Source organism: Oryza sativa, chromosome 11, assembly GCF_034140825.1.
Source record: "Oryza sativa Japonica Group chromosome 11, ASM3414082v1".
In the NCBI taxonomy this organism is placed as follows: Eukaryota; Viridiplantae; Streptophyta; class Magnoliopsida; order Poales; family Poaceae; genus Oryza; species Oryza sativa.
Window position 1 is genome coordinate 167586 of NC_089045.1, and position 23609 is coordinate 191194.

Genomic DNA, 23609 nt, shown 5'->3' on the forward strand with positions numbered 1-23609 from the left:
ACTATGGACTGGTTTTGAAGTACATTGTGGATGCCCTAACAGAGGTAGTACGTGATGTGATGATACATTGATAGTGATTTAGTGAAGCGGCAGGCATGCAGCTACCAAATCTCCCCTTCTTCAATGGTTGTTCTTCCGTTGCTCACTAGCGGTGTGGCGCCCGCTCCCCTCTTCTTAGGTGCTCCTCCCTTCTTAGGCTAGGCTGCTTCCAGTCAATACTGGGGAGCTCCTTGGTTCGGTAGGGGTGGCGTGCGGAGTTGGTTTCCAGCGTCCTGTCTCGCTGGTCGTCGGCCGCGCCGTAGGTTTGCTGCAGCTGGGTTCCTATGTATGAGGTGGTCTCTGGTCGAGCTGCAGTGTGATTGACTGTTGAGGCGGAGTCGGAGCTGCTTGTCTTGCAAGCTCAGCAACGATGACCCTCAACAGACGTCCCGGCAACGCGGCGAGGGTTTGGAGGTGGAGCATTTTGAGAGAGCCTCGGCATGAAAACCTTGCCTAGTGCTATCCTAGGTTGATGATATCGATGCCTATGGGCACCGTTTACTCCTTGAAGGTATCGTCATGCTGGCTCTCTCTTCCTTTAGATGAAAACCAGGTTCCTTTCGGAATAGGCATTGACAGCATCCTTGATGTTGTTCCCTTGTTTGAGGCTTCGCTCAGAAGGTTTCTGCTCCACTAGAGGATGTTTGGTGGTTCTGGAGACCTCGTTTGCATTATGTTGTCGAAGCTGCTTGCCTTTGGTAAGCTCGGTAACGACGACTTTTGTGAGGTATCAATAGTTGCTTTCTTTTCCTTTTCTGTATAGGTTTTTGCCGGTTTCCCGTTTAATTAACCGTGCTTATTCGGTTTTCGAGCCCGGTTTTCCTTATTAACTAGGCCAACTCTCTTCTTCCATAAATTCCGGCAGTAGAAACTCCTACCGTCTGTTCCTCGAAAAAAAAAGGATATATACAAGCTCGTATATATAAAGTCGAACGACATGCGTGCAAATGCATTGTAAATTTGTAATACGGCCTTACAAACAATAGGTTAGTTGCATATATATATACATACATATATATATATATATATATATATATATATATATATATATACACACACACACATATACGAGCCCTCCTCCACCGCCTCCGCGCCCGCCAAGCCCTCCACCTCCTCGACGCCAACTCCCTCTCCCTCGCCTCCTCCGCCGCCGCCCGCTCCAACAACCCCCACCTCGCCTATTCCCTCCTCCTCTCCATGCTCCGACGCGGCCTCCTCCCCGACCGCCGCGCCTACACCGCCGCCCTCGCGCGCCTCCCTCCTTCCCGCGCCCTCCGCCTCTTCGACGCCCTCCTCCACCACCTCCGCCACCACCACAATAAAACTAATTCCCTCCCCGACACCGCCGCCTTCAACGCCGCGCTCAGCGCCTGCGCTGACGCCGGAGACTGCATCCGCTTCCGCCACCTCTTCGACCAGATGCCCGCCTGGAACGCGCCGCCTGACGCGCTCACCTACAACGTCCTCATCAAGATGTGCGCGCGCGCCGGCCGCAAGGACCTCGTCGCGCGCGTGCTCCACCGGATCCTCTCCTCTGGTCTCACCCCCTGCGCCACCACGTTCCACTCCCTCGTCGCCGCCTACGTCGGCTTCGGCGACATCCCCACGGCCGAGAGGATCGTGCAGGCCATGCGCGAAAGACGCACCGACATCTGCTTGCTGTTCCGGGCTGTCGCGGACGACCACATAATCAGCCACGACCAGCAGAGCTGTGTGCTGGAGGACATCGTCAAGCCGTGGGAACAAGACGAGGTGCCGCTGCTTCCCAAGGCTTACCCGCCCAACTCCAGGGTGTACACCACGCTCATGAAGGGGTACATGAACGCCGGGCGCGTGGAGGACGTGGTGGCCATGCTGCGCGCGATGCGGCGAGAGGGAGAGACGTCGCCAGCGAGCCGCCCCGACCACGTCACCTACACCACGGTCATCTCCACGCTGGTGGCGGCCGGGGACATGGAGCGAGCGCGCGCCGTGCTGGAGGAGATGGGGCAAGCAGGGGTGGCAGCCAGCCGCGTGACATACAACGTCCTCATCAAGGGCTACTGCCAGCAGCTGCAGGCCGGAAAGGCCAAGGAGCTCCTCGCCGTAGACATGGCTGAGGCGGGCATCCAGCCCGACGTGGTGACGTACAACACGCTGATCGACGGGTGCGTGCTGACGGACGACAGCGCGGGCGCGGTGGCGCTGTTCAACGAGATGCGCGAGCGGGGCATCGCGCCGTCGGCGGTGAGCTACACGACGCTGATGAAGGCGTTCGCGGCGTCGGGGCAGCCGAAGCTGGCGCACAAGGTGTTCGATGAAATGGAGAAGGACCCGCGGGTGGCGGTGGACAGGGCGGCGTGGAACATGCTGGTGGAGGCGTACTGCAGGCTGGGGCTGCTGGAGTCGGCGAAGAAGGTGGTGGAGAGGATGAAGGCGCGGGGAGTGCAGCCGGACGTGGCGACGTACGGGAGCCTGGCGAAGGGGATCGCGGTGGCGAGGCGGCCGGGGGAGGCGCTGCTGCTGTGGGAGGAGATAAAGGAGAAGGAGGTGGACGGGGAGGTGGTGGAGGCGCTGGCGGACGTGTGCGTGCGGGCGGCGCTGTTCAGGAAGGCGCTGGAGATGGTGGCGAGGATGGAGGAGATGGGGGTGGAGCCCAACAAGGCCAAGTACAAGAGGATGTACGTGGACCTGCACTCGCGGATGTTCACCAGCAAGCACGCGTCGCAGGCGAGGCAGGATCGGAGGCGGGAGAGGAAGCGCGCCGCGGAGGCATTCAAGTTCTGGCTCGGCCTCCCCAACTCCTACTACGCCACCGACTGGCGCCTCCAAGACGACGGCCTCAACTAACACAACACCCTACTACACTACTAATGATAATGTTAAATCTTAACACATGTTTTATGTACTACTCCTACAGTCCATGAAGCTACTTGCTTCCCTTGCTCATCTATCATATTATTAAAGAAATAGAAAAAGGAATCTCCACGTTCGCTCTCATGGCCTAGAAATTCTCACATTAATCAGAGAAAAAGAAAAAAACAAAATCCACATAGAAATACAATTTAAAAATAGCTGAAATTCGAAATTAAAAAATAAGGAATATTAGAAAAGGAGACTAGAGTCCATATAGAAATACAATTAGAAAATAATAGAAATTCGGAATTAAAAAAATAAGGAATATTAGAAGTAGAGTATAGAGTCCATATAGGAATTTAAAACTAACTAAAATTCAGAATAAACATAATAAAATGAAAAGTAGTGTTTAGAGTCCGTATAAAAATACAATTTACAAATAACTAAAATTCGAAATTAAGAAAAACATGGGAAGAAGAGTTTAAAGTCAATATAGGAATACAATTTAGAAGTAACTGAAATTTGAAATTAAAAATTAAAGGATATTGAAAGATGAGTTTAGAGTCCACATACAAATACAATTAGAAATAATAAAAATTCAGAATTGAAAAAAGAAATATTAAAAGACAAGTCTAAAGTCCATATAGGAATATATATAATTTACAAATAACTAAAATTTGATATTAAAAATAATTAATAACTAAAACGTATATAAAATACAATATGAATATTACACATTAATAGTTTCGTAAAGTTATTGCAAAATTTAAAACTATGTTGTCATTGTAATATATTTTAATAATATAATGAGAAAATATATATGTTATTATATGAGAGAAAATATAATGGTGCTAGCTGCGCAATATGCGCGGGCCACTATGCTAGTTATGTATAACTTCATAGTAAATTGTTTTTCAGCAAAAATAAACATAAACTGATAGTGATAGGGGGTAGCAACGCTGTTACCGAGGAGCCGGGACGAAATGGAACAAGAGGTTTCCCTTTATTGATTTGTTAGCCAAGCGTTTGCCTGGGACGTGGTCCGAACGATGTTCTACAAATTTGGCAACCAAATAACAGCAAAATGAGCGCAAGTAAGCGCAGTGGCAAGGCTTGTGAATGTCTCATGTACAAGGTTAGCCAATTACATGGAACAACAGGACCAACTTGTTGCGAGCAAGGCTTCGTGTTGTGCTCTGACCTCAAGACAAGTCCAAGGCCAACGATTTGATTGCTGTCAAGGGGTATCATCAGTCACTTGTTCTGACGTTCTTGGAATACTTGGTACAGTCGAATGGCCCAACATCTTGAGCTTTCCGTTTAACCTGCACGAGATCACACCATCACAAGGAATGGCTCTTCATCAATCAACCTACTTAACTTCACTTTTGTTACCATCAATGGCAACAACTGATCCTACGCAAAAAGAACCAGCGATGCATCTTCGTTTACTACATGTAATGCATAAACTGACTGACTGAAACAATAAGGCAAACGCTCTACATATGTTTGAAGAAATTTCATCCCAAACTTCTAAATTTCAGAAAGGCATACCGGTGACCATGGACTAGGTTCTGGAGCAGCTTTGTCGGTAGGAGAATTTTGCACAGCGCCCGTCTTCTGTTCCAAAACTTCCTGCCAAAACATACGTAAACTCAGGTATAGGCCTCACAGCAGAAGACTCAATCAAACTTGTACGGCGAGGTAAACTTCAGGTAAGCCGATTAGGTGGCAATTCATGTTGCATATCATAAAATTTATTTGAGGGGCATAAACCGAGCTCGACCTCTCCTAAGAACACTGGACTGGGCCCATACAAATAGAACAAAAACAAGCAGTTGTGTAAGACACACGACAACCTACTCATGTAAATTACAATCTGACAAGCTCAAAATGTCCATGATGCAAGTAAACTGACCTCTCCAAAAGCTTCCATGACAGCAAGCCATTCTTCTGTAAACGGTACCAAGTTTTTTAGATGATCTTTACTTATGGTATTTGTTCTTGATTTACCCACTGACTTAATCCTCCTGCAGAAATATAAGAATGACACGCTATCAATGCAATATATAATTGTAGATGACTAACTTTGTATATTCAAATATTCGATGCAGACATACTCTATACTTGATGCACCCTCTGAAGACGACAACTTGGTGTCAAACTCAATTGTATCTTCAGTATCTTGTTCTTCTGATAAAATAGGTCGTCTTTCCTGGGTCGAACAGTGATGTGATTCTGTTCTACCGTCAGCTGTATCTACTTTTTCAGTCAAATTGCCAGCTAGTGCCTTTTGATCTACACGAGGTGAAGGCGCTGCCAGGTTCATATGTGAACATTCTGCACTCCTGTAATCATGGTCACATTCACCCCCTACATGTAACAGGGGAGGTTCCTCCACAGTGAATGCATCATCTGTATCAAGCTCCATTTCACTATCAATATCTGGTCCTTCTGATGAAGTAAGCTGAACTTCACTACACAAAGAAGTGTTGGAGTCTAACTGGCTGTATGCTAGAGATGGTTTTATGCCTGTTGAACTATCAAACTGTGGCATTTGATCTGTACAATGTACAGACTGAACTAGCATATTCTGCTGATGGCAGGAATCGGATTTTCGCAAGGAATCTGTAGCTGAAGTGCAATTGTTGCCTTCTGATGAACAAACTGTACCAGATGTCTCTCCAGAAAGTGAATTTTCTATGTCAACTGCTGTTTCACCATTGTCAGACTTGCTTTGAGAATTGAGATCATTTGGGGTGCACCCTGGAGAAGAAATGCAAGATGTTGTCAAGTTCCTCCCCACGGTAGGTTCGCTCGAGGAGCAAATGACTTTAAGAAAGCAAGAATCCTCAGCAGGCTCAATGCTTGAGCAGCAAATAGCATTAAGATCCTGTCCGACAGACAGCGCAACACTGCACTCATTGGGCATGATATTTCTGCCACCATCATTATCTCTAAAACTCAACTCTGTAGTAGCTCCATTTCCAGCCAACGAAAAATCATCATCTGGCATTTCTTGATAATTTATATTCCCTGATTTTTCTGAGTATGGTACAGTACTTTCTGATAAGGATTGCTTCAGTGAACGAACGTTAGTATCCTCAACACCAGGTAGAGAAGAGGCCAAGACATTGGGATCACGAGTGGCAGGTTGCACAGGAAGACTGGAAGCAGCAGAGAAATTGGTTGGCAGCTGCTTTGTTAGATGGAATCTGCTTTTTGGATCCACAGGCTGTTTATACCTGGGGGGTTTTACAAGTGATGAAATATTTCCACTAAAGCACCTTTCTGGATTTCTTTGAGCATTGTCACTATGTGATACAGAAGCTTTTCCCTGAAATAATTAGTCAAAAATGAGGTATTGAGATTTTCACAAAAAAAAAACTCATGAAACATAGGCATACACTTTGTAGGATGGCCAAAGTAAAATTTCTCCAAGAATGAGAATAAAATTTTGTACCAACTCAGACATACATTTTGTAGGATGGCCATCTCTTGTTTCAAACAATTTTCGCACCACCTCATCATCCAGTAACCCACATATGCAATTATTACATACAAATCATTCACCGTTATTTTTTTAATGCGCTTTCAGGTAATTAATTTGTAACGTCTGGTTAGATGCAAGTAAACACTTAACGTGCAAGAGAAATATATTGGTACATCAAAGTAGCTGCAAAAATATCACGTTATTTTCATATCACTGAGAAAACAAGAAACAACATTAGTGAATATGTATGAAAGAGCATAATAGATCACCTGAGTGAAAAAGCCAACTGAAGGTGAAGGCATCCGGAGAGCAGATGGCTTAGCAGATATTCGTGCAGGGGCGACAACAGAACTGGAGGGGTTATCTTGTGAATATGGTGAAAAAGTTTCACATTTCCCAGAACCATTGGTTTCTTGGCAGATGGCAGTAACAGTAGGCACCTGTAGAAGTAAATAAGCATGTAACATCCTTTGTAGTTTTAAGGTTATGATGTTTTCAAATTCATTCAATATCATATATAGGGGCAAGATTTGAGATCTTGAGTGGTATCCAACAAAGTCGCAGCGATAGAATTGGCAGTGCTTCAAATAACGGAGGTGTACTAAGAGTTTCCCCTCGATTAAATGTAATTGATGCTATCACTCACCATGTTCTTCCCTATGGTAGGTCCAGAAGATTTAATTACAGATGAACGCTCAGTCTTCGATTCAAGTGGGAGCCCCTCTACTTTATGTGTACGCTCACTTGTAACTGAAAAATAGTGGCGTGCTGAATTAGTTATAGTGACATGCAAAAGTGCTGAAACCTAAGTTATATGTCAGGAAGATTTCATTGGTAGAGTTGAGGACTATGAGCAAGATTACCTGTAGCTGGCCTTGTTGTTGGTTTGGGAACATTTGTCACAGATGAGGTACTTCTACTTCTAGAGACCACAGAAGGAGAAGGTTCAGACTTCTTTGGTATCCTTTGTATTTGAGCTGTACCACTTGAGTTTGGCACTTTTTTTGGTGTATAATTAAGTTAAGACTAACAACAGCACAGTAATTAATAAGAGTGAAACTTATGAAAAGAGTATTAACCAGGCAATGGCATGATTCTGTTAAGAAAAAAAAACAAGACATATCCAATAATCCCAGAATCTCCATAAGGATATTTATATCCTGCAGGTGGTCGTGGAATGGACTTTTGGACAGCTTTTGCTGACCTTTTATCCTGTGTGCCCTGCAATTGTCCAGAAGAGAACGAGAAATTGCATGAGCTTTAATCATAAGTAAGCAAAATGCTATGTGATGAGCTGACCGCGGGTGCTTTTCGTTCATCCTGCTCAGAAGCTTTTGAGGAAGCAAACAACTTCCTTCCCTTGTTTTCTGCGCTCAAACATTTTGAAGGAAATTTTCCACGAGAATTCTCTCCGACTTCCTTGAGCACAGATGTATTGCTAGATTTTCCAAACCTAGACAATGGGGAAAAGGTAGAAGAAAATCCAGAGGCAGGGCTCCTAGTTGCCTTCACTTGGGAGCCAGTAAGCATAGAAAGCTCCGTGTTATCCAAAACGCCTGCCAGAAGCATAGAGGTTTTTCAGTTGCCGGAAGCATTTAGTAGCTGTGAAAGAAATCTTGTACCTTGTTCAGTGAAGAAAGCAGGATTCCATGCGATGCTTTTTCTGAGATTGAACCCCCCTGCAGGCTTGTTCTTCCTCTTTTTAGAGGTAGCCGCGCCTTTGCCTTCGCACGGGGTTTGGCAATCCAAGACATGGTGTCGATTTTGGGAGATATTGTTCTCTTTGTTGCCTGTCCATGAAGATATTATTAGAGAAGTAAAGCTTATTGGATACCTGGAAAATCAAAGTCCAGGGCAAACCCTAGTATGTGCAAATGCAGGGGGGGGGGGGGGGGGGGGGGGGGAGCTCACCGGAACCGGTGGCTGCAGGGATGCGGCACGGCGAGGCCATTTACATGTGGATTGACGACTGAGCGTGCCAGTGAGATTGAAGAAATTTACTTTTTGTTTGTCCTTTTTGGATACCTGGTATCACAAGAAATGGATTCGATTTCAATTTATAGTTGAATTGAGTCAAGAGGAATCGGTTTGAACTGCCATTTTTTTTACATGTTTGGTGTCCACGTGAAGTGCAAATTTTGCCTTTCTCAAACAAGAGCAAACATATTGTGTTTATCAATCTAAATCACAAGAAGATACTCCACTAGATAGAAAGGGGGCAATTATATATATAAAAAAAAGGAAAAGGACCCATAGGCATGTTGAAGCGCCTGATGTAGCGGAGAAGATGGCCGTAGTGCTTACCCACGGAGTCGTGGACGAGGGCAGTGGTGAGCGGAGATGGGGATGGATCTGGCTTGTAGCGGAGGAGGCAGGGAAGGAAGCTGCAAGGAGAGGAAGAGGAGAAGGTGGCAAGAGGAAGACGAGGAGATGGAGCAGGCGGGTGGCGGAGGAGTCGAGGACGACGCCGTCGGCGAGCGGAGGCGGCGGCGGCGACGGCGGCGATGCAGCTCAGTTGGATGGGGAATTGAAGTTGAATTTTCTGGAGAAGAAACCTCGCGTTGCCAGCGGGAAATGAAAATCTATATCGGCCGCTAATCGGTGGGCCGGCCCAGGCCCAACCAGCAGCGGTTTCTTTTTTCTTTTTGGAAAAAGTACACCAAAGGTCCCTTGTCATCCTTAGGTGGTTTTGACCCCGGTTTTATCCTATGTGGCGGGTGAGTCAGCGTGGCCCCATATGTCAAGACGCCACGTTATCATCTCTCTCCCCCTCCTCTCCCTTCCTCATCCTCCTCTCTCTCTCTGGGCAAGCCGGCCTGCGGTGGGGAGGAGGTCGGACGGCCGGCCGGCGATGCGGTGGCAACGACACGGAAGAAGGGGATGGAGGCGGCGGCGGGAGCACGGGGGAGATCGAGCGTCGACGAACGACGCCGTCGTCGTGAGGAAGGAGGAGGCAGGGGGAAGCGGGTGGCGGCGGTGGTGGTGGAGGTCGCCGCGGCGAGGGAGGAGCGGCGCACGTCCTCCTCCTCCTCGAACCTGTCGTCATCGTCCGCCATCGCCCCGCCCTGCTCCGCGCGGCCGGCTTCGCGCGAAGTGTGCGCCGATCGAAGGCGGCCACCGTGGCGTGCTGCTACTGCTCCTGCGAGAACGCGAGGTGGGGCGGCATCGCCATCATCTCGAACGACATGGGCGCCGCCACGCATAGTACGCAAGCATCGTCGGCAGGTGGCGGACCTGCGAGGAGGCGGCGTTGGGGAGGATGAAGGAGCAGTCGAGCGACGGGAGCGCGTCGATCGCATCGAGCAGCAGCGGGTCGATGAAGTCGGAGATCTCGTTCATGCCGACCCACAGCCCGTCGACGAGGAGGGTCCACCGGAACAAAGACGAATGCGCGGACGTCATCAACTCCTCTCCCGCCACGCGCCGTCCACTGCCCGCTACGGAGGCCGCCGACTCCTCTCCCGCTTGGTGCCACTATACCTGCTCATCTGGGTAAAGGCCGCCGCCGCCGCCGTCGTGGCGCCGCCCCCGCCCGGCTGCCCACGCGTTGCTCCTCCTCTCCCACCGCCCGTGCGTTGCTCATCCGCCGGCCGCTCGCCGCCCCTCCCCCGCCGTCCGCCCGCAGATCCTTCCCCCACCGCCGCCTCGTGGGCCTCGTGGGCGGCGGCCGGTGGGGGAGCCCGCGTGCCGCTCCTCCTCTCGTCGCCCACCCGCAGCTCCTCCCACCACCGCCCCCGCGTCGCCGCCCGCCGACGCCCGACGCCTCTCCCGCTTCGCACGGCCGGCATCGCAGAATAGAGAGAGATGAGAAGGGGAGAGTAGAGAGCAAAAGAAAGAGGAGGATGATGTGGTCACACTGACATGTGGGTCCATATGGGTCCTACGCTGACTCAGCCGCTACATAGGATAAAACCGGGGTCAAATAGTACTATTGAAGGATCTGAATGTTAGTTGAGGGATGTCCGTTGTCTGGTTTTGTGGTTGGGGACGATTTTGTAATTCGATGACGAAGTTGAGGGACCTTGGGTGTACTTTTTCCTTTCTTTTTTGGTTTCTGAGTCTTCTTTTTGAGAAGGAAGAAAACGGCAGAGGGAATTGAGTCGATCATGTCCGCCGCCGACGACCTCGCCGCCCTCCACCACCAGGTCTCGCTCGCCTCCTCCGCCGCCCTCTCCGCCTCCGACCACGACCTCGCCTTCCACCTCCAGCTCTCCGAGGCCATCCAGGCCTCCCTATCCTCCAATGCCGCCGCCCCATCTCACCCCGCGCCACCGCCACCGCCACCGGAGGAGCCTTCCGACGCCTCTTGCGCCCTGGCAGTCCACGCCGCCGACCTCGCGCGAGCCGAGCAGGACCACCGCGATGCCCAGGCCTGCCGCGCCTACCACGCCCGGGCCGCCGCCTCCGTCCGCGTCGCCGCGCACAACGCCCTCTTCGCGCGCGACCTCGCCGCCATCCCGGAGGACAAGTGGGCCCACGACGGCGACTACTTCGAGCGGCCCCTCCCCCTGGAAGGAGGCGGCGCGCTCTTCCGCGTGCTGTTCAAGGGCATGGCGAGCAGGGAGGTGGTGGGGCCGCGTGACCGTGACCCTGGCGTCGGGGTGCTCGCCGTCGCCATCTGCGGGCCAAGGGGGGAGGTGGTGCTCCGGATACACAAGCCCGTGCAAGCGCAGGCGCAGCAAGGGCGGATGATGCTGGAGGCGATGGCGCTGGTGGAAGGCCTCAATGCGGCGCTCGCCCTCGGCATCCGGACCCTCAACGTCCTCACTGACAACAAGCCGCTGCACAACCATGTACTGTAGTAAATCATAGGAAAAAAATACTTCTTTTTTCACCCTTTTGAGGTATATTTTTGCTCTTACATGTACCATATTTTTTTAAACTTTTTTCTTTTGTTTTTTATTTTCCTATGCGTAAGGGTAAATTGAACAAATTATATAGATTATGCATAGGAATGTGACATGGCATGTCCATGTAGCGATTTTGGTGGGACCAAGGACTATATTAGCCCACATGATAAATTTAAAGGACTTGTTTGGACAATATGAAAGATTAAGGACTAAAATGATCCAGGAGCGAAACTTTAGGGACCATATTAGCTATTCTCCCATTATTCAATTATTTTTCGTCTATCACTGGTCTTGTTATGATGTGCACTACATGATTGTTGATAGATACAATACATACAATCTGGTGTTTATTTCCTAATGCTGTTGGGAATTGGGATTGCAGATGAGTGGAATATGGCGCCCAAGACAGAAGAGGCTTGTGGATTTGATCAATGAGGCTTTCTCAGCAAAACAGAAATTTGAGCAATCTGAGATCCTGTGTGTTGCACGAACCCAAGTCAACTATGTCACAAAATTAGCAACAGATTCTCTGCATACTCAAATTGCCAAAGCTGCTGTTGTGAGTGCTGGCAAGGAGAAAAAAGAGAACTGCACCATCTGCTTGGAAGACACTGACGTCTCTAAGATTCATGCAGTTGAAGGCTGCGCGCATCGCTTTTGCTTCTCCTGCATGAAGGAGCATGTCAAAGTTAAGCTACTTCATGGGATGCTCCCAGCTTGCCCACAAGATGGTTGCACTACCAAGCTAAACTGTGGAGGGTTCAAAGATGTTCCTATCTCCACGGTTATTACCGATCATGGTGCAGCGTATCAGGGAAGCACAAATTCCTCCAACTCACAAGATTTATTGCCCATATCCCAAGTGCTCAGCCTTGATGTCCATGAGAGAACTGATACATCCAATGCAAGAATCATCCTCAAAGTACACTCTTGTTGATGCTGCCACATTGAGGAAGTGTGTCAAATGCAGTGGCTCTTTCTGCATTAGCTGTAAGGTCCCATGGCATCATCAGATGACTTGTTATGACTACAAGAGGAGGTACCGCCATGCTCGTCTAGAAGATGCCTATCTACAGAACCTTGCACAGCAGCGGTTATGGCGTCAATGTATCCGATGCAAGCACATGATTGAACTAGCAGAGGGTTGCTACCATATGACTTGCGTGTAGGTGTTTTCTCCTCAACCTTGAGTCTGCCATCCTCATATTATTATTACCTTTACTAACAATTCAACATTGATATGCCTCCAAAGTCTTTGATACTTCCTCTCATGTGCTAATGCTCAGATTCACTTGAACGTTTCATTCATCCTGTTCATGCTTGTTGCAGGTGCGGCTATGAGTTCTGCTACACCTGTGGAAAAGAATGGAAGGAGAAGAAAGCGACCTGCTCTTGTCCACTGTGGGATGAACGCAACATTATCCGTGATGATCCTCAAGGCAATGCTGCTATCCATGATGATCCTGAAGATGAATATGATGACTACTATGATGAGGACGAAAATAATTACTATGTTGGAGAAGGCCTTCAGTACAATGTGGATTACCATCGTCAGTATGATGGAGGGGACCGTCACCATGGCCACTTCTATCAATACAATCGCTAGTGTCAATGCCGTCTTCTACAGCTACTCATATCTAGTTATTAGTACAGTAGTTGAGCAGGACAATCCCCGTACTTTTCGCTTTATTTTTACCTAGCCATCCAATGTTGCTACTTCAAGGGTTCCGTTTTGTGCCAGACATTAACCTTTGCAGTTAGCTGAAGTAGACGAATGTTCTATGCTCAAGGGCTCAATCCTGGCGAGCCTGTTCAATTGCCATGCTAGTTTAATGGATATTTTCATCATAGCATGCTCAAGCTTATCGTAACAATGTCTCTGATATCTTTCTAATGTCACAAATAACTCACTGTGTGTAATTCATGGAATTGTCACCACTGAGCTAACTAATCACGAGGAGGGCTAATGAATATGTCATCAAGGCTCTGGATTACTATATGCATTCACAAGTGAATAAATGAGTTAAGTGGAAAGATTAGTACCTAATGCCATGAGAAGATAGTCAATAACATGTACCTAATGCCAACTTTCCTTTTCTCGGATCCAATCCCAAGCAGTGGGAAATTGAACTATTTGCCACTTTTAGATTGGTCAATTATCCAAATGCCCTTTTAGGTTTGCACTTTTTTTTCTCCTCTTAAAAGATGTCTTCTTAACTATTTGTCACTTTTACCTACGTGGCATTCCAACATGGCAACGGAGGGGTAGAAACTGGTGTGGGGCCCACTAGTCAGCCTCTCCTCTCTCCTCTCTTCGGTACGGCGTGGCGCCGTACCACGCCCACCACCACCGCTGTTCCACCGGCACCATCGCCGCAAGGGCCCCGTCCGCCGCCGCTACGCCTCCTCCGCCAGCTCCACCGCCGCGAGAGGCCCATCTGCTGCCACTACGCTTCCTCTTCCACCGGTGCCGCTACACCTCCTCGGCCGTTGCTTCCACCGCCGCGAGGAGCCCCTCCGCCGCCATCTCCACCGCTGCTCAGCCTTCATCGCCGCCACTCCAGCCTGACGATGCGGTCACCTTCACCGTCGCCGAGCACGACAACGCTGGCGTCGACGAGCTGGCCACGGATGACCCGAGGGAGGTTGCCAAGATTGCGCCGCTCGTGCCGGCGCTCCCGTAGGGCGGCGCGGTGCTCGCCGTGTAGGCCACCGTGTTGTTGGGGCCGGCGGCGCCGCGTAGCCTCGCCCTCGGCGTCACTGTGCACCACGCCGCCTGCGACGGCGCGAGCGCGACGCACTTCCTCCACACTTGGGTTGCCTCTGCTCCGCCGCCGGTTGGATCCTCACTAGCTGCGACAGTGCGGCACTGCGTGGGGTGGCTACGACACCCGGAGGTGGAGAAGAAGGAGAGGAGAGGGGCTGACGGGTGGGGTCCAAGTTTCTTTCCATGCAGGCACGACATGGTGGCACGCCACGTAGGAAAAAATGGCAAATAGTTAAGAAATCATCTCTCTCCAGTGGCAAATTATTAAGAACAAACTTATTAAGAGGGACATTTGGATAAGTGGCAAACCTAAAAGTGGCAAATAGTTAAATTTCCCGAGAAGCGGCGAGTGGATCAACAACAGACACACAAAAAAAACAAAACTTTTACTATCTCCGTCCCAGTTTAGTTGTCACTTTGACTTTTTCTTTGTAACGTTTGACCATTCGTTTTATTTAAAAAATTAGTATAAATATAAAAATATTGATAACAAAGCAAATCTTAAACAAAATAAATAATAATTTCATAATTTTTTGAATAAGACGAATGATCAAAAGTTACGAACAAAAACTCAAAGGGACGAGTATTTTGGGACGGAAGTAGTATCTATCACATTCTAGTACTATGGTAGTACTAGGCTTTACTTCTCGGTTTTCTTAAAAATCGACATATAGCACTCTAAAAAACGCAGATTATCAGCTGTTTCTCTACCAAATAATTTTTTCATATGCAAAGCCATGGGAAAAAAAGCAACACGCCTCTCGCTCACTTTTTAGATTGATTAAATCCAAGGGATGAAAATTGTGTGTTGCGCCAGATGGAACGATTCAGATCATCCGTGTCCAATCCCCTCCTTCCTTTTTTGCATAGTGGAGTAATGCGGATCGGGATTTGGGAGTAACCCTATGTTTGGTCTATTTCCCAACTTTTTCTTTAAACTTCTAACTTTTTCATTACATAAAAACTTTCATACACACATAAACTTCTAACTTTTTTATCATATCGTTCTAATTTCAACCAAACTTCCAATTTTGGCGTGAACTAAACACACCCCTAGTTAACATCCTGTGGCGACGGAGGGGGAAAAAAATAATAGGAGATGGGCAGCAGCGCCAAGCTTCCTTTGGTGGATATTGGGGAGGAGGAGGAGGCGTTGGTGTTTGAAGATGAGGAGAAGACCGAGCTGATTAGGGTGCAAGACTTCCGTCGCGTCTGGGAACATCGCTTTAACAGCTAAGGGCATCCACAATGCTATTATTTGGTAATAAGTAATGCTACTACTTAACTGCAGCAACTGTATGTCCCATGCGTTATACGGAGGGACCTATCCCAAGATATGCTCGCCCCGACGATGCCTTGCAGATCCTCTCTCTCCAAGTGATAGAAGCAAAAGATGGTCTTAACTGGCCGCTACATGTCTATGGCTTGGTTGCCACCAGGGATTCTGTAGATCAAAAGCGCAACCTTCTTTTCAAGCGCACAAGGGATAATTGTTAACTTCTGACTCCACAGGTTAGATATCTTGTAATTTCCTCTTAACTTTATTGTTTCTCATTTTTCTTGGAGCTTGAAGTCCTCAACCTACTACAATTTCTACTAGTAGATTACTACTGTTATATACACTAGTTTGTATAAATGTGTTCTCTTTTTGGAGATTTAGTGCATTCACAGGCTGGTTGCACCTAAACTGTCAATTGGAGGCATGTTTACAACTCTTCTTTGCACATAACTCATTGGTACAAACTGAATTGATAGAATCGGCACCACTGGTATACCTATACTTCTTTTAAAAGAAGGCAATTGTGGTGTTCGCAGTGAATCTTCCTATTGCAGCTTTATATAAATTGATAATGTTACCAACAAACAAATATAATAGGATTGCCACATATATAACCAAGATGGGCACTCCCTGTTGAAAATAAATGAATAACATATTGCGTGCAAAACATAGATTAATTTTGTTTATGTTAGGCAATATTTTGTCATTCTTTCTTCCTTTGGTAGCAAAGTCAGGCATTTACCTAGTCTATGGAAATAAAAGATTGTGATGGACACTATATGCTCTTCAACTGAACTTAATATGGATTGGTTGCATACTGGTTCCTTTTTATGCGGAAGGAACTAACAAATCAACTGATCAATTGGTTGTGATGCCTGCAGGATTCATATTTGCAGTTAACAGGTCCATCTCGTGCAGTTTTGTTAATTGATCCAGTTACTTTTGAAGTTGACCTAAAAGTAAAGGGCAAAACAGAGACCGGTGACAAAGTGTTGAGCTTGAGGGTCTTTACGCACCACATGGCTCCCTCATATGTAAAGTATTCTCCCATGATCCGCAGATGTTTGTCCAGCAAGCATAGTGAGCTTGAGTTGGCATATGTTGTACTCGCTGATACAGTTGAAGCCACTATGGTTAGTGTCCAAGTTATTGAGGGGTCATGGCCAGATCATATGCGAGGACTAGTCGTTTGCCGTACCGCCAGCGTAGAGGGAGGGGATTCCGTGTTGCTTGATTCTCGAGATGGAAGAATGCCTATCAATTGAGCTTTCAAGGCATGTGGTTTCTGTGGAATCAAGGGGAAAGCTGGCTGTTGACGTGGTGGCCTCGCAAGCCGACAAGAGTTCAAATATCGTTTCGAGAGGCAGGGTTGTTTTCACTCCTGAAAAGGCTGGGAGTAGTAGTGGTGTATTCAATCTTGGGTTTTGTAAGGTGGAAGCTCGTGTTTGTTGGTCGCTCCTGGCAACAGAGAAGCAAATGCGCTCCGGTCGTTGATCAACACAGTACACCAGAATTTTGACTTCTTGCTTGTACTGTTTGACCATTCGTCTTATTCAAAAAAATTTAGAATTATTATTTATTTTATTTGTAACTTACTTTATTATCCAAGATACTTTAAGCACAACTTTTCATTTTTTATATTTGCACAAATTTTTTGAATAAGACAAATGGTCAAACAATGAAAGCAAAAATCAACCCCTTATATTATGGGACAGAGGGAGTATATGGAAGCAAGACGTTGAACTATGCTGTCATGTATCTGCCTATAATTTATACCTCATTGTATGTTAAAGACGGTTGCAGCTAGTATGTTAATTAAAATACCATGATGCTTGTAGGTGAACTATTATTCTAAGGCAAAAATAAATGTAGACAGGTATTGCATCACAGATTAGCTACTAATAGCTCCTATACAAAGCAATGCGATCACTTAACCAAAAATAGGTGGAGCACAAATCCTTCAGCAACATCCCCTAAAATATTCGTTCAGATTAGCTACTAATAACTCCTATGCAAGACATTGTAAATGCTCAACCAAAAAAAAAACATGGAGCACAAATCCTTCAGCAACATCCTCAAAAATATTTCATTCATATGAGCTATTAGCTCAGGTTTACAGTCACGTGACGATGAATGTCTGGTCTGCTTGGTTTTAACTTGTAATTACACCACATACATGTTGATATGATCAGCATGCAGTTATCACATGAAAGGGCACCAGCATAGCTAACGATTTCTAAATCATCACATGAACAGGTGAAAAGTAGTAAACTGCAAGATATAGATTACACAATCACATAGAGTCAATGTCTGTCTTCAATCTTCTACAGCTACTAATATCTACTCCCTCCGTTTCAGGTTATAAGATATTCTAACTTTGGTTAAAGTCAAACTGTTTCAATTTTGACTAAGTTTGTAGGCAAATATAGTAATATTTACAATACGAAATTAGTTTCATTAAATCAATAATTGAATATATTTTCATAATAAATTTATCTTGGATTGAAAATGTTACTACTTTTTTTACAAACTTGGTCAAACTTAAAGCAGTTTGACTTTAACCAAAGTCAAAACATCTTATTTTTACCTAGCCATCCAATATTGCTACATGCTACTTCATGGGATCCTTTTTGCCAGACATCAACCTTTGCAGTTAGCTGAAGTTGAAGGGCTCAATCCTGGCGAGCCTGTTCAATTGCCATGCTAGTTTAATGGATATTTTCGTCATAACATGCTCATGCTTATCGTAACAATGCTGTCTCTGATATCTTTTTAACATCTCAAATAACTCTCAGTGTGTAACTCATGGACTTGTCACAACTGAGCTAACTAATCACGAGGAGGGTTAATAAACATGTCATCAAGGCTCTGGATTACTAAAGAAATAACAACAGATGAAGTGAACTGTGCAAGAAAGGGCAGCACGTCTACTCCTGTAGTTCTGTCATCTACTATACAGTGGTATAATAAAGGCCTATGGTAATGGGAATTCGACAAATTTCCCTCTGTTGGGGAGGATGTGAAGGATATAAAAGGACCTAACATTTGGTACATGTATCACGAAGGCAATGCCAAAAAATGGTTCTAATTCTTTGCAACAAGGGCAAAAACATTTCTGTTGCATGGCTTGTCCTTTCTTTACACCATATAGAGTAACCAGGTGAATTTGGATCTGTCATCCTCTGGAACCCACTGTGGTTCTCTTCTCATGTACAGAGTCTGTGGAGTCACTCTCAGTTTGGATCATTGCTTTCTTGGCGAGCTCATAGCCTGCAAAGTTCATTGCTCCGAGAGGAGCAATCCAGAAGAAGCGGGGGATCGCACCCTTGAACAGTCCGAGAGGTCCCTCATTTCGAAGGATGGAGAAAACTATCAACTGCATGGAGACTGGGGTGCCTGGTGGAGCAGTCATCATCCGAGTCTTCATCACATCAAAGGGAGTTGTGACAACTGCTGCAAGCCCTCCAGACAACGCTCCCACTGCAATAGTTTCCCATGGTTCCAAGTCTCTGTTCAACACATGCTGTGCCGCCTACAATAACAAGAGCATATGACATGATCATTAAATTCGTCAAGGCACGGCATAGTTCTGAATCTAATGGCATTGCAACAGAACTAGATATTATACAGATCTCAGTCCATTAAAAGAAAAGGTTCAGCAACTTCCCCGTAACTATATTTTTGTATTTTGTATATCCAGTCGAACAAAATTAAACTTCTTAAGAAAAATAGTGATCTGAGAAAAAGAATAGATGCAGAAGAAAACAAAACAACCTTACTGCGGGCAATCTTCGAGGAAAATAAAACAAGAAAAAATAATTCAGTCCAAGGACATCATTGATAGGCAGGTGGATAGAAGTAAAACTCCATTGACATGCCATTTCAGATGCATGAAATTCAAATATGCAGAACAGATAATAAGCTTTACATTAAACAAAGGCAGCTCACTGCAGACCTTTCAGTCAACAAAATATAGATGAAAGAAAACCAATTTTAAGGTACAGTCCAAAGAAACAATAAGAACTCACAATACCTTTTTAGCTTCTGCATAAAGACACATTCCAGCAACATAGAAAGGAACCTCTCGGCAAAGAGTGGCTCCAGTGCCTCGGAAGAAGCCCTTTGGACCATCTTTTTGCATGGTACCAACAATGGCCTCCCCTACATTATTGAAGATTCCAGCCTGCAAACGCTGCTTAAGAACCTCACAAGGTATACGGACTGCTGTTCCCAGGATGGTGCTGCAGAAGGAAGAGAGTGATTGCACCTGTGAAACAAACATGTCTATCATCAGATTTTCATATAAGCAACATTTTCTCAGCCAATATACTAGGTCAAAAAAATTTAAGTTCATTGAGGCAGACAAGTTTCATGGTGACTAGACTCAGCTCTCAATTTTCTGAGAATAATTAGCTCTTGATGAACTAAGGTTGGTCAAAAGCCATAACTAATGTAGCAGAGGGCTTGACACAGGTTACATTTTCTGTTGTTGAGACTGACAAGGTGGGTATGGGATTCCACATACCCATGCCAATGACACAGTGAGTAGCACATGCAAAATTTTGCACAAGGAATAGGAAAGCACACCTGAATATCTGGAAGTGTTGGAGCAACACTTTTTAACACAAGCTTGCTTGCCTCAAATATTCCTGTTCTCAAACCATGGCTGCAAATGGCAGGATGTGAATTTGCAGCCTACATTCAAATTTGCCTCTAAAACTCTGAATTGACACTAACCTTGAAAACTGACCAAGAATTGCGGGGATAGAACCCCGATAAAGTCCTCGGAGCCCAATTTGTGGAAGTGTTGATATGAGATCTGGAAATGAAAGCGAAGATGCTTGGACACGTGTCTGATACAGTTTAGAAAATAAAGAGCTTGAATCAGAAATATCCATAAAACTGTTGAATTTCTCAAGCAAAAAAAAATCCATTAGCACAAAATCTAGCAAGTAAATTGATTATCGACTTTCTAAAAAAAGTAAGGCAAGTCCATTGCAGGTAATGCCTTGAGTGAAGGGAGATCATTCATAGAGGAAAAACTGAAAAAAGAAATAGTAGAAATAAAAAGCTCCTGCCAGTAGTATGCTTTGTATAAATTTCTATTTGATTGCATCCCATGATATTCCCATGGAACCTGCTAGAAGCAGATGGGGTTTGTCATAATTATCTAAATTTTAGTGTGTTGGATTTTATTCGCTCTGTCATTAAGACATCCTCTTCTAACAAATGCCATCAAGTGAACGCACTGCTGAATCAGTGCTATCGGTTAAGTTGTTTGCACTAAAAGGGTTAAAAGGTAACAAGTTTGTGTACCTTCATTGAATCAATGGGATGCATCACGGAAGTAGAAAGTGCACTAGCAAGACCTCCAGCTAAAGCAGACTTCAGAACACTCCCAGCTGATATCTCTACCGGTGGGGGAACAGCAACCAAAGTAGCAGCTTCAAACCAAATGTTCCTAAATGCATTCGCAAGTGAATAAATGAGTTAAGTGGAAAGGTTAGTATTTAATGCCATGAGAAGATGGCCAAGAACATGTTATTATTTTTCATGACTGGTCAGATATTCGATTTAGATGAAGGAAAGGGTTTGTGTAATGGTTCAAAGATGCAAACATGGATTCTAACGCAAGACATCAACATACCGAGGGTCATCTTCAAGGCGCTCTGAAGGAAGCAGGAGCATGAAATTGCGAAAATGGCTGTAGGAGATTGATTCTTCTGAATCCGCATTTAGGTACCGCAGCATGGCAGCAGCATTATCTTCATTGGCCGGAAGGCCTGCACCTTTTAAAGATGTGAGAATTTGATTTTTGTGAAGTGTCCCAGACTTGCTCAAACATAGGGTGGTGTATGCCCGCAATATTGTTGGCTCCTTCTGCTCCATCAAGGATAGAAATTGTTTCCACCCAATTGATTTTGAAAACAAGTTACTTCTGGTGCGCCGTAAAAAATCCCGAGCATACCTCCTTGGCAATCGCCTCTTTCTCATTGCAACTTCAAGGTCTTCCAGGGTGACTTGGCCATCACCATCTCTATCCAACTCCTCAAAGAATCGCTTTCCTGCAGAAGCAAGAAAAAAGAGCTTAGGATAACAACATGCAAGAATCACCTCTATCCATTTCCAATAGAACAATAAAGTAACATTATCAGAAATAATATTTCAGCGATATCAATGTCAGACCAACATCATCAAGCCAATCTTTGGAGCGCTAGTTATCTGTACATAATTGTAAACCATTTAACACAATAAAGATCCATCGGGAATTTGTCTTATGCATATTCTGAATATGAAGAGTCTGAAGTAGTGAATATGAACACATAAAAGAAATAAGATACTATGATCATGTTGTACAGGAAGTAGTATGGTTGAGAGCTGCTAATATTTAAGTAACATGCAACACGCATTTTCTCAGTAAAACCAGAAAAATACTGAGTAACAGAAAACACCTTACAATAAATCTGCATACTTGAAGAAAACCAATATGAATAGCTTTGAAAGAAAATTGGAGGCATGCCAAAGAAACTAAATTCAGCATTTATGGTACAGTTGTTACAATTGGTGACCATCTGATTAGCATCACAATGTTATCATCTTATTAGATGTCATGAGACAACAATAATATTGTTCAAACTGAGGTATAGCTTTGCTAAAAGGTACTCCAGGTCTAGAGAGTCAAAAGGGAAAGGATATAAATCAACTTTAGGCCAGTATTGATTAACAAACGATGTTACAGTGCATAAGGCATTTTTGGTGATGGCAGAATATGACGGACAGGTTGGATGATGATGATGGTATGTACCTTCAAACTCCGCATATCTGAAGAAGTCGTGTACAGAGAAGAGCTTCTTCTTGTCTGGATGAGTATCAGGGGATGGCAAGGACCTGGCAACCAGGTCAATCAAGTCGGTGAGTGAAAGCGTGGAAAGTGTGGAGCGTAGGCGGTCCACAGGGATGTTGAGCAGGCGAACAGGCAGTGTCGACCGTGGAGAGTGATTAGCAGCAGTGTCAGTGTCTTCCTTGTCCCCAGTTTGAGCTGGAGTTGGAGGTGCAGGGGAGACAGACGCAGACGGTTGAGGCGGTGGGGCAACCTTAAGCTTGGCAAAAGGCAGGTTGGAGAGGAAGGCATCAAAATGGGGCTTGTTTGCATGGATGAGTAGGGTGTGGAAGTGGTGGAGAAGATGGTTGTCCAGCAGGTTATGGAAGGCAATGCCAATGCAGAGAAGGAGCTGGTGCGGTGGTGGACCTGGTGGTGGTGGTGGTGGGTGTTTGGTTCGGCGGAAGCATGCCCTAGTTGTGAAGGGGGGGGATCTGTGGATGAAATGAGCTACTCCAACTCCAAGAAGATGGAGGTCATCAGAGTAGTGGGGCTTGGGATTGGATCCGGGAAAGGGAAGGTGGAGGTGGGAAAGGGCGGCGCGGGCGGCGGCGAGGAGGGCGTCCAAGAGATGGTCGGAGCCGGACATGCTCGTCTCGTCAATCAAAAACAAAAGACAAGCTAGAGGATTTGACGATCGAGGTGGTGGTGGTGGAGGATCCGTCACGGCATCGCTACTGCTACTGGCCTACTGCTAAGCTAAGCTTTTGATGATTATATAGGAGGAGGAGGAGGATTTACGGCGGAGCGGAGCCGGAGGAGGAAGAAGAAGAGGCGACAAGGAAACGAGTACGGGAGGTCGAGAAGCTGCGACCCCATCAGCAACACCAATAATAAGCAGCGCTCAAAATAAATGAGAAAAAAAGGAAGCACTACACTATACTCCTATATACTAAAATAATAAATAAATAAATAAATCCAACCCACCCTACCCAAAAAAAGGGTAAATTTCATAAAACTACATATATTTTGCACAATCTATCACAAAATTACATATTTAAGAAATTGTTTCACAAAACTACATACTTAGTGTCTTCGTTTATCAGTACTTTGCACAATATATCACAAAACTACATATTTAAGAAATTGTTTCACAAAACTACATATTTAGTGTCTTCGTTTATCACAAAACTACAGGTACTTTGCACAATATATCATAAAACTACAAATTAAAGAACTTATTTCACAAAAATAGAGATTTAATATCTTCATTTATCACAAAACTACATATTTAGTGTCTCCATTATCATAAAACTACATATTTTAGCATTATTAAAACCTGTAGTTTTGTGATAATGGAGACACTGAATATGTAGTTTTGTGATAAATGAAGACACTGAATGTGTAGTTCTATAATAAACGAATACATTGAATTTATAGTTCTCTGAAATAAGTTCTTAAATATGTACTTTTGTGATAGATTGTACCAAGTACGTGTAGTTTTGTGAAACAAGCTCTTAAATCTG

At 45.5% G+C, this 23609-nt stretch overlaps 4 protein-coding genes across 6 annotated transcripts; 2 read left to right on the forward strand and 2 right to left on the reverse strand.

The window, feature by feature from the left end:
* Nucleotides 1–1096: 1096 nt before the first annotated feature.
* LOC4349537 (pentatricopeptide repeat-containing protein At3g09650, chloroplastic) lies at nt 1097–3195 on the forward strand. Its single transcript, XM_015761475.2, has one exon. It carries the CDS (start codon nt 1237–1239, stop codon nt 2866–2868), a length of 1632 nt encoding a protein of 543 aa, XP_015616961.2. The 5' UTR covers nt 1097–1236; the 3' UTR covers nt 2869–3195.
* A 663-nt stretch (nt 3196–3858) lies between these two features.
* Nucleotides 3859–8925, reverse strand: LOC4349538 (uncharacterized). Of its 3 annotated transcripts, none has more exons than XR_010737394.1 (13): nt 8672–8925; nt 8279–8392; nt 7990–8157; nt 7667–7923; nt 7520–7588; nt 7231–7375; nt 7014–7117; nt 6637–6807; nt 4995–6211; nt 4793–4904; nt 4429–4509; nt 4023–4199; nt 3859–3928 (listed from the first exon to the last, which is right to left on the reverse strand). XR_010737394.1 is itself a non-coding variant. In XM_066305189.1 (13 exons), exons 2-13 carry the CDS (start codon nt 8316–8318, stop codon nt 4125–4127), a joined length of 2361 nt encoding a protein of 786 aa, XP_066161286.1. In that variant the 5' UTR covers nt 8319–8392; nt 8672–8925; the 3' UTR covers nt 3859–4124. The 3 variants fall into 3 exon arrangements, 2 of the variants coding, with proteins under 2 accessions (XP_066161286.1, XP_066161285.1); XM_066305189.1 differs by having other exon boundaries at nt 3859–4199; nt 4995–6041; nt 6120–6211; XM_066305188.1 differs by having other exon boundaries at nt 3859–4199.
* Nucleotides 8926–10458: 1533 nt separating this feature from the next.
* LOC4349539 (E3 ubiquitin-protein ligase RSL1-like) lies at nt 10459–13091 on the forward strand. The gene is given in 4 exon segments (XM_066305190.1): nt 10459–11160; nt 11600–11965; nt 11967–12382; nt 12547–13091. Coding segments are annotated over 4 exon segments (1746 nt in total). The 5' UTR covers nt 10459–10473; the 3' UTR covers nt 12824–13091.
* Nucleotides 13092–18108: 5017 nt separating this feature from the next.
* On the reverse strand, nt 18109–22944 carry LOC4349540 (calcium-dependent mitochondrial ATP-magnesium/phosphate carrier protein 1). The gene is made up of 7 exons (XM_015759648.3): nt 22069–22944; nt 20911–21328; nt 20580–20724; nt 20001–20116; nt 19851–19929; nt 19297–19530; nt 18109–18795 (listed from the first exon to the last, which is right to left on the reverse strand). Exons 1-7 carry the CDS (start codon nt 22730–22732, stop codon nt 18439–18441), a joined length of 2013 nt encoding a protein of 670 aa, XP_015615134.1. The 5' UTR covers nt 22733–22944; the 3' UTR covers nt 18109–18438.
* Between the last annotated feature and the right edge of the window lie 665 nt (nt 22945–23609).

What these genes read in the sequence shown, in the direction of transcription:
- LOC4349537 (XM_015761475.2), top strand. Translation starts at nt 1,237, where the DNA reads ATGCTCCGACGCGGCCTCCTCCCCGACCGCCGCGCCTACACCGCCGCC.
- LOC4349540 (XM_015759648.3), bottom strand. Translation starts at nt 22,732, where the DNA reads ATGTCCGGCTCCGACCATCTCTTGGACGCCCTCCTCGCCGCCGCCCGC. An exon ending in ATTCTTGGTCAGTTTTCAAG is followed by an intron (nt 19,930 to 20,000) that starts GTTAGTGTCAAT and finishes TGCCATTTGCAG; the next exon opens with CCATGGTTTGAGAACAGGAA. An exon ending in CAACACTTCCAGATATTCAG is followed by an intron (nt 19,531 to 19,850) that starts GTGTGCTTTCCT and finishes TTTGTTTCACAG; the next exon opens with GTGCAATCACTCTCTTCCTT.
- LOC4349538 (XM_066305188.1), bottom strand. Translation starts at nt 8,318, where the DNA reads ATGGCCTCGCCGTGCCGCATCCCTGCAGCCACCGGTTCCG. An exon ending in GAGGGTGCATCAAGTATAGA is followed by an intron (nt 4,905 to 4,994) that starts GTATGTCTGCAT and finishes ATATTTCTGCAG; the next exon opens with GAGGATTAAGTCAGTGGGTA. An exon ending in AACCTAGTCCATGGTCACCG is followed by an intron (nt 4,200 to 4,428) that starts GTATGCCTTTCT and finishes GATCTCGTGCAG; the next exon opens with GTTAAACGGAAAGCTCAAGA.